Source organism: Xyrauchen texanus, chromosome 27 (assembly GCF_025860055.1).
Source record: "Xyrauchen texanus isolate HMW12.3.18 chromosome 27, RBS_HiC_50CHRs, whole genome shotgun sequence".
Lineage (NCBI taxonomy): Eukaryota > Metazoa > Chordata > Actinopteri > Cypriniformes > Catostomidae > Xyrauchen > Xyrauchen texanus.
The window spans coordinates 39,109,829-39,119,682 of NC_068302.1; the positions used below are offsets into that span (position 1 = coordinate 39,109,829).

The window sequence follows — 9,854 nt, forward strand, 5'->3', positions numbered from 1 at the left end:
GCAGATACGACTGAAATTAATGTCATCAATAAACGTTCTCAGTTCGGACTGTGGGTCTTTGCTTGTTTAATGACAATAATAGCATCAATAACAGTAGTGTTGGTATATTTATATATATTATTATGGTAAATCTTGAAGTTATGCTTGCTAATAAATGTGAAGAATTCGTAAGATGTCATTGTTTTTGTCCTAGTTACAAAGATTTTTTTAAATGTTAAAATATTTTCAGATTTAAATATTGAATTATTTTATCTGAAATGTGATGTAGGTTTGCTGTAGGTTTCTGATACGGTATAATTCCTCTTTCCTTCGGATGTAAATGCTTTTTCCCATGTCAGTACTAGGAGTTTAAAGCAGGCTAACGGTATCAGAGAGCAAATGTGTGCCTCACTTCCTGTGTCATATTCCTCTGAGTGTGTTTGTGTGTTGAAGGTAATTTTATCAGTCAGACACAGCTGTGTTTAATGCTGCAGTCTTAACACTCCTCAGTCTGATACTGACACACAGAGACGCTTTGTAACGCTGGTAAGAACTTTTCAGTATAGTTTGTTCTCGCTTTATTTGTTCATGAATTCTTATTGATCTCATTTGATGTTCACTGTATATCAGTGAACACACACATCTTTGCAGAGCAAGAAAACTATATTTTTGTCTTGTTTACAGTAAAAGAATACATCTAAATTACCTTAGTTGGGGAATTTGTATGCTGCTTTAACAAGACAATGCATGTAATTTAACAGTGAAATATTGTACAAATTAAGTTTTTAGAAGTAAACATATTATTTACAATATAGTTAATGTTTAACATGACAATACAGAAGTATACTTATACTCAAAAAATGTAATTATAGTGAAACAATAATGACTGCATTCCCAGAAGTCCCTTTATTTATGTTCAAATTCACATTTAATTATGTTTTATATTAATATACCTGTCAAATATACAGCCACCAAAATGACATCCTTGGTTACTGTACTTTAAAAAACATAATTACCATAAATTTAACAGGATTTGTTTTACTATGTTTTTTGTTCAGATATGTTTTTACTAGAAAACAAGACAAAAGTACTAATTAAGAAAAAAAACATTTGCAATGTGAATGAATAAAATGAAAAATCATTAAAACATCACCTTGTTTCCTTCCATGTAATGTGTCACAATTTTTGTCATATATTCTCAGTTGAATTTATTTGAAAATGTTTTACTTCTAATGAATTTCTTCATTAGATTTACTTAAGTAAATTCATACAGTATATACTTCAAGGACTTTCAAAGAATGCCATGGTGCTACTACTATGGCACATGTCCAAAAAAAACATGTTTGTTATCCATCCATCCATCCATCTTCAACCGCTTATCCGAAGTCGGGTCGCGGGGGCAGCTGCTCCAGCAGGGGACCCCAAACTTCCCTATCCCGAGCCACATTAACCAGCTCTGACTGGGGGACCCCGAGGCATTCCCAGGCCAGTGTGGAGATGTAATCTCTCCACCTAATCCTGGGTCTTCCCCGAGGCCTCCTCCCAGCTGAACGTGCCTGAAACACCTCCCTAGGGAGGCGACCAGGGGGCATCCTTACCAGATGCCCAAACCACCTCAACTGACTCCTTTCGACGCAAAGGAGCAGCGGCTCTACTCCGAGCTCCTCACGGATGACTGAGCTCCTCACCCTATCTCTAAAGGAGAAGCCCGCCACCCGGTAGGCACCTTTGCCTTTCGGCTCAGCTCTCTTTTCGTGACAACGGTGCGATAGAGTGAGTGCAATACCGCCCCCGCTGCCCCCGATTCTCCGGCTAACCTCCAGCTCCATTGTCCCCTCACTCCTGAACAAGACCCCGAGGTACTTGAACTCCTTCACTTGGGGCAATACCTCCTTCCTACCTGGAGTACGCACTCCATCGGTTTCCTGCTGAGAACCATGGCCATTGCAACTATTAATTAGTTTACTATTATATATGATTAATAAACACTCTAAATCTAAGTGTTTATTAATCATATATAATAGTAAACTAATTAATAGTTGAATTATCTTTTTATAATTTTAACTTTTGCTATTTAAAGATGCACTATGTAAGATGTTTTTGGTTAAAAATGAACAAATTGCCATTATTGATTGAGTACCTAAACAACCAGTGTTCAAAACAGTGTTCTTACATTACCCCGATTCACTAAGCCCATAAAAAGTATTTGTATTTTGAGCTATCAGGTTCGATTTGGAGAGAAATCGCCGGCTTATGATGTTCGGCATTGTGTCATTACATCATATCTGTGAACATAGGAAAGAAGAGCCGGCTGTCTCGTTGCCATGTAAACAGTAGATGGTGGTAATGCACTGCTTTAGTTTGCGAGTAGCTGTTAGAAGAAGAAACGCTTGTTACATATGTAACTGTGGTTCTGTGAATTCCGGATGATGGTGCTAAGCACTAGTGGATAATCGCAGCACCTGCTAGATAGGTCGAGAAAATATAACAAAAAAGTCACATCGCGACGGAGACCGTGCTGCAAGGATATAAACCGCAGCAGCTTGGTACCCAGCCTTGTAATGCTTTCTCGCGCGGAATGACAAGAAACTCTGGTGGTCATCCAGAATTCAAAGTGCCACAGTTACATACATATGTAACTAGCATTCTGCTTCATTCCTCCTGACTACCAGAGGTGGTGATAAGTACTATTGGATGACACATACCAACATAGTCAAAAGGAATGTTACCCACCTGAAATCATCAAGGTCACTCCAGAAGAACTGCAGAGCTCACAGCATGGGAAGCAGCCATGTTAACCTTGTAGTACCATGCAAAGGTGCATGGAGAAGACCAGGTAGCAGCCGCACAGACATCTGCCGAGGAAACTCCCGAAAGGCAGCACAAGATGAAGAGACAGCCCTGGTAGAATGGCAAGTAACACCCTCTGGTAAGGGTTGTTGAGCCTTTTCTTATGGCAATTTTATAACCTCCACAATCCAGCACAAGAGTCTTTGTTTGGATAAAGGCGCACCCTTGCATACACCGCCATGACAGACAAATAACTGATCTGTCTGCCTGAATGAAGCAGTAGAATTAAAGCATGTACCGGACACAGGAGATGAGCCCTCACCACAGTATCGGATTGCGATCAGGGCAGCTGAAAAGCAGTCAGATAAATGGATTGATTCACAAATTGCAGCAAAAGGACTTTTAGGACCCCTTAATCCTCAGGCAACCAGCGCAATTCACTAACCAGCTAACCAGCTGCCTTCAAAGACATCCACTAAAGATCTGCACCACCCAATGGTTCGAATGGTGGTGCAATAAGGAATTCTAGCACATGTGGCAAGTCCCACACAGGAAGGGTTCACATAAACCAGCTTTAAACACTTTGCTCCCTTCAGAAAATTGCAAACAAGGCTACGAGACCCCACAAAGGAACCACCAACTGGGGCATGATGGGCAGATATGGCAGCGACATGCACCTTTAAAGTAGAAGCAGCTTTGTTGTCGTGCAATAGATGTTGCCAGAACCTCAAGACCTTCGGCACAGTACAGTGGACAGGATCAATTCCCTGATCCCCACACCATGAAGAGAATGTTCTCCATCGAGCAACATAAAGCTGCCGTCTTGAAGTTGCTCTGGCCAACTATCAATGGTATGGACTACTGCCAGCTCACAATCTGCTAGAAGTGGATTGGGCCCAGTGGCCAAACCAAAAGCTGAAGATGAACCGGATCCAGGTGCCAAACATGCCCATTAATCTGGGAGAGGAGATCCCTCCTGGTGGGAAGCTGCCACGGTTCACCCTCTAGCAGACTAAGAAGTAGAGTAAACCATGGCCTGGCCGGCCATCGAGGTGTTACCAGAAGTACCCTGCTCTTTCATAGAGATATTCTGTGTAATGTCTCCCACAGCAGTGGAAAAGGAGGGAACGCATACAAAAGGAAGTTCAGCCAGAGTTTGGGGTGTGGCTGAAGGCCGGGCAACAGCGTATCTAGGAAACGGCGAACCAGGTTATTCCTCTTTCTCCTCTCTCTCTCTATCGCTGTCGCTCCGCTTTGCCCTTTCCCTCGTCCCCCTCTCCAGCCCTAGAGAGGTGTGGGCCATAAGGGCAGCAGAAGGGGTCTAACACTGAAGTTCTCCAATAGTTTATATGTTGCAGAGAGAAACGACTGACTGCTGGCCGAAGCACTTCAAGGTTTGTAGCTTCTGCCTTTAGTACCTGTGGGGGGACGCTGGTGTGGTCCCTCCTGAGGCTGACAGTGAAATGGTTGACAGCCCTCAACACTCCAAGGACGCTGTGGGGTCTGAAGTTGGGAAGTGGTGTGGTGACGAGATCGCTGCACTGGTATCGGGAAGTGATGATGAGCTGGATCTGGTGGCATCAAAAAGTTGGCGCCCGTGGGACCTGAGTCAGCCGATGGATAGCTTCCTACAGCTTCATTCTCTTCTCCAGTACCTCAGAGACATTGTGGCTAAACAGATGTCATGGTACATTTGGCAGTTCCCTCTGGGTCATTTTACAATCTTCAGGCAGTCTGAAGATGAAAAATCCATCCAGATAATGGTGTAGAGTGCAGTGTCTTAAATTGCTAAGTGTAGTACAATACACTTTAGGGGGGTCTGGATAGCTCAGCGAGTATTGATGCTGACTATCACCTCTGGAGTCACGAGATCGAATCCAGGGTGTGCTGAGTGACTCCAGCCAGGTCTCCTAAGCAACCAAATTGACCTGGTTGACATGGGGTAACCTCCTTGTGGTCGTGATTAGTGGTTCTCGCTCTCAATGGGGTGCGTGGTGGGTTGTGCGTGGATCGCTGAGAGTAGGATGAGTCTCCACATGCTGTAAGTCTCCACGGTGTCATGCACAACGAGCCACGTGATAAGATGCGCAAGAGACGACTGAGACCCGGATTGAGGTGAGTAATGGCGCGACCACGAGGACCTACTAAGTAGTGGGAATTGGGCATTCCAAATTGGGAGAAAAGGAACATGATTAAGGAGAATTCTCTCTGCAATATTGCGGTTACTCCTATTTTTTCCTTGAAGTCCTTCTATATGTGTAAAGCTCTCTATCCTTTTTATCTTGGTCTTCCCAGCTAAATTTGCTTCCTTTTTGACTGCTGACATTCCTGATAGCTCCAAACATCATTATCTATTCAGTTCAGAACTCAATGTGTGTAAATGCTTTAAATAGCCATTAGAATGGGAGCGTGAGATAAAACACATGCACAAATGATATAATAGAAGCCATAAAAACCATTCATATTTTAAGGTCCCAGTATCTCTCTTTTGTCTCCTTTCTCTCTCAAACAGCATATTTCTCTGTGTGTGTAGCGTGTCTGCTGGTATGAGGCGTGTTCTGCTTGTGGTGAAGGTTCTCCTGTCTGTGCTGTGCAGTGAGATGTTTGTGGTTCAGGCTGTTTGTCCTCAGGTGTGTTCCTGCACAGGTCCTGTGGTAGACTGCAGTAAACGCAGCCTAACTACGGCAACCCTGCCCTCCTCTTTTCCTCCGCACACCACTGAACTTCACCTGAATGATAATCACCTGACTGCATTCCCAAATGCCCTGCTGGACTCACTGCCAGCCCTGCGCCAGGCGGTTCTTCACGGTAACCCGTGGTCATGTGATTGCGGCATACTCTATCTGAGAGGATGGCTTCTGAAACAGAGGAACAATGATTTGATACGGTCAGTGTGTGAAAATGTGTGTCTAGAGTTGAGTTGGAGTGATCATGGTATGAGAGTATGAGAATCTTGTGTTTTATTTAATTTTTTGGTTATTTGTGTGTGTGTGTGGGGGGGGGGTTACATCAATACTCACAAGTTTGCCATTTAAGCACTTTTTAAAGACAATGTAAAATTACGGTGGTCTGGTCTGAGATCGTCTGGTATTTGTCTGAGTTTGGGTTTTAGGTGGTCTTGTATTGGTCTGGGTGGGGGTCTTAGGGTGTCTGGTATAGTTTTGGTTCTTAGATGGTCTTATATTGGTCTAGATCTGGGTTTTGGTTGGCCTGGTGTTCATCTGGGTCTCAGGGGGACCGGTATTGGTGTGGCTCTTATGAGTCTAGCATTGTTATGGTTTTTAGGTGTTCTGGTATTCGTCTGGTTCTTAGATTGTCTGAAATTGGTCTGTATTTAGGTTTTAGGTGGTCTGGTGTTTGTCTGGAACTTAAGGGGTCTGGTATTGTTTTGGTTTTTATGTGTTCTGATATTGGTCTGGGTCTAAGGTTGTCTGTATTGGTCAGAGTTTGGGTTTTAGGTGGTCTTGTATTGGTCTGGGTGTGGGTCTTAGGGTGTCTGGTATTGGTCTGGGACATAGGGGTCTGGTATTGGTCTGGGTCTGAAATGGTCCCGTATTGGTCTAAGTTTGTTTTTTAGGTAGTCTGGTTTTGTTCTGGATCTTAAGGGGTCTGGTTTTGTTTTCTTTTTTTAGGTGTTCTGGTATTGGTCTGGTCTCAGGTTGTCTGGTATTGGTCAAATTTTGGATTTTAGGTGGTCTGGTGTTGGTCTGGGTCTTAGATGGTCTGTAATTGGTCAGCATGTAGGTTTTGGGTAGTCTGGTATTGGTCTGGATCTTAAGGGGTTTGGTATTGTTTTGGTTTTTAAGTGTTCTGGTATTGGTCTGGTCTTAGGTTGTCTGGTATTGTTTTGGTTTTTAGATGGTCTGCTATTGGTCTGGTTCTTAGGGGATCTGGTATTGGTCTGGGTCTTAGGTTGTTTGAAATTGGTCAGACTTTGGGTTATAGGTGGTCTGGTGTTGGTCTGGGGCTTAGGGGGTCTGGACTTGGTCAAGGTCTAAGGAGTTTGGTATTGTTTTGGTTCTTAGGTGGCCTGATATCCATCCAGATCTGGGTATTAGGTGGTCTGGTATTGGTCTTAGGTTGTTTGGTATTGGTCTGACTTTGGGTTTTAGGTGGTCTGGTGTTGGTCTAGGTCTTAGGGGGTCCGGACTTGGTCAAGGTCTAAGGAGTTTGGTATTGTTTTGGTTCTTAGGTGGCCTGATATCCATCCAGATCTGGGTAGTAGGGGGTCTGGTATTGGTCTGGGTCTTAGGTTGTTTGGTACTGGTCTGAGTTTGGGTTTTAGGTGCTCTGGAATTTGTCTTAGGCCATCTGATAATGGTCTGGGTCTTTGGGTTTCAGGTGGTCTGATATTAGTCTGGGTCTTTGGAGGTTTGTTCTAGGATTGGGTATTAGGTGGTCTGATATTGGTCTGGGTCTTATGTGGTCTGGGTTTTGTAGGGTCTGATATTGTTCTGGGCCTTAGGTGGTATGGAAATAGTCTGGGCCTTAGATGGTCTGGTGATGGTGATGTTCTGGGTCTTAGTTGGTCTGGTATTGGTCTGGAACTGGGTCTTAGGTGGTCTGGTGTTGGTCTTTATGTATTTAGAAGGGTTATGTGGATTTTCTCTGCCTGAACTATTAAACTGCATTCACATTAAAGCTGTCTGTGTGTGTTTCAGGAATGTGAGCTGTAGTTTTCCAGCACACCTGCGGGGGCGTCTGGTGGTGCATCTGGTGGAGGAAGAAGTTTTGGAATCATGTCGTTATTGGACGTGTAATTTAGCTCTGGCATCTCAGATCAGCCTCTTCATCTTCATTACTGTTCAAGCACTCCTCCTCGCCTCTGTCATCCTCTTCCTCCGGCGGTTTGACCGGCTCACCCGAGTGTCTCTCCGCACGGCTGCAGAGACATTCACAGATGATGCTACTCAAAGCAATGAATATGTCATGTTAAAACAGAGGAACATGTAGGACGATGTAGAACATGTTGCCTAATTTATAACGAATTATCATTTAAAGTGCTAATTTTGGCAACTTGTTCCTTTTTGTCGTTATGCATCAAAATGGAAGTATAAACAAACAAATCAAGGTTTTCTCGAGTCACGATGAATTAGTTGTGTAATATGTGCAGGGCTGTAGCTAGTGGGGTGAAAGGTGGTAACGATTCTAGCAGCCCAAAGGTACGGGGGGGGGCCCACAAAAAATTCTAAACTGTATATTTTAATAGGAAGGGGGCCCAGATCACCTTGCTATGGCCCTAAATATGTGTTTACTACTTTCTGTTTATGGCTTGCAAACTGCACCCACCCAAATTAGACCTAGGCCCACTCAGAATATTATTATTCTTTGACTTCAACTATATATTTATAAAATAGCAACATAAATTGCACAAATGCATAAATTCTGATTTCTGAAAGTGTGAAAGAACCTTTGAATGAGCCACATCTCAGATGTTAAGAAAATTAAACGAATAATAAAAAACATTGGGCAAAAACTTGTCCCATCCATGTTTATTGAGGCCCACCCAAAAGTTACTTCCTGGCTATGCTCTTGCTTGCAAAACATTTGTAAAAAATCATAATAGAGATCTCATTGTTACCTTAAAAAACACCAATTAACATAAACATAATATGTATTTTAATGATCAGAATTTTAATATGTGTTTCAAACTTTTTGTATTACTGTCTGTCTTGGCCAGGACTCTATAATAATAAAAAATATTAATTATTAAAATATTGTATTTATTATCTAAATAAACACATTACTGTTATTTTACCACACTCAAAAGAATATTAAGTGAAAGATAAAGCTCCCTTAAATGGGAGCTTTTAAATAGTATTTGATTACTTCTTAGGCTACATTTGCCAAAAATACAGTATATCTTACCGTACGTTCACACCAGAAGCGGCGAGAGCGTCAAAATTGCGCTCTGGATGCCCTGCCTTCAACGCTCGAGGACGCTCGTGGACGCTCTGACGTAGTTGAAATAGGCGGCAACGTTTGTTCAGAATGATTTGTTTTGTGAACTATATTTAAAGGGGCCGCAATTTAAACATCCAGACATGTCGACCATTTACTTTTTGCCGACCTATCAAAAGTAGCGTATATCCTCATGAACTCTTTAAAATGTGAAAATAAGTAATCGATCGATGGCAGAAATTAATACAAATTATAGTTGTTTGTTATCAAAATAAAATACATTTGTAATAATAACTGTGGTCATCACCGGGTAAGCAAACAGGGACAGATCATATATTACTGGGAAACCCGCCACGGCAATAATTAGTTTCTCCTCCATTTTATCTTCGGAACGAATGTTTGGTGGGAACCAAAGTTTACACGGTTGTGTTCTCTAGACTTTGCTAGAGCGGAGCACTTCTATACTCCAATAGGTTGCCGCCGAACCGCGTCACAGCTCATTACCATAATGTTGACTGCACTTGAACTTTCATCTGACGCCCACGCCGCCCAAGACTCGCCGCGCCGCTTCTCTCTCGCAGCCTCTGGTGTATTTGTAGGCTATTACTCTGTGTAATGCTACATTTACTGTTTAAGTGTATTAATGTGTTCCTGCAGTTTGTTTATTCTTCTTCAATTAGACATTAAAGGAACAGTTCACGCAAAAATGAAAATTCTCTCATCATTTACTTGCCCACATGTCATCCCAGATGTGTCTGACTCTCTTTCTTATGCTGAACACAAACAAAGATTTTTAAAAGAAGCTTTCAGCTTTGTAGGTCCTTACAATGCAAGTGAATGTTGGCCTAACCTTTAAAGCTCCAAAAAGCACATAAAGGCAGAATAAAAGTAATCAACACGACTCCAGTGGTTAAATCTACGATTTCTGAAGCAATATGACAGATGTGGGTGAGAAACAGATCTATATTAAGCCATTTTTTTACTATAAATTCTCCTCCCTGCCCTGTAGGTTTAGACATGCATGAAGGATGTAAATCGCCAAAAACCAAAAAAGAAGAATGTAGAAGCGGAAGTGGATATTTATAGTAAAAAAAAGGACTTTAATATTGATCTGTTTCTCACCCACACCTATCATATCGCTTCTGAAGACATGGTTTAAATCACTGAAGTTGTTGTTTATGCTA

At 42.3% G+C, this 9,854-nt stretch overlaps 1 protein-coding gene across 2 annotated transcripts; it reads left to right on the plus strand.

The window, feature by feature from the left end:
• The first annotated feature begins 160 nt into the window (after nt 1-160).
• LOC127621341 (platelet glycoprotein Ib beta chain-like) lies at nt 161-9,525 on the plus strand. 2 transcript variants are annotated; one of them, XM_052094902.1, is made up of 3 exons: nt 161-525; nt 5,282-5,656; nt 7,431-9,524. In XM_052094902.1, the coding sequence occupies exons 2-3, from the start codon at nt 5,316-5,318 to the stop codon at nt 7,720-7,722; spliced, it is 633 nt and encodes a 210-aa protein (XP_051950862.1). In that variant the 5' UTR covers nt 161-525; nt 5,282-5,315; the 3' UTR covers nt 7,723-9,524. The 2 variants fall into 2 exon arrangements, with proteins under 2 accessions (XP_051950862.1, XP_051950863.1); XM_052094903.1 differs by lacking the exon at nt 161-525 and having other exon boundaries at nt 5,303-5,656; nt 7,431-9,525.
• The last annotated feature ends 329 nt before the right edge of the window (nt 9,526-9,854 follow it).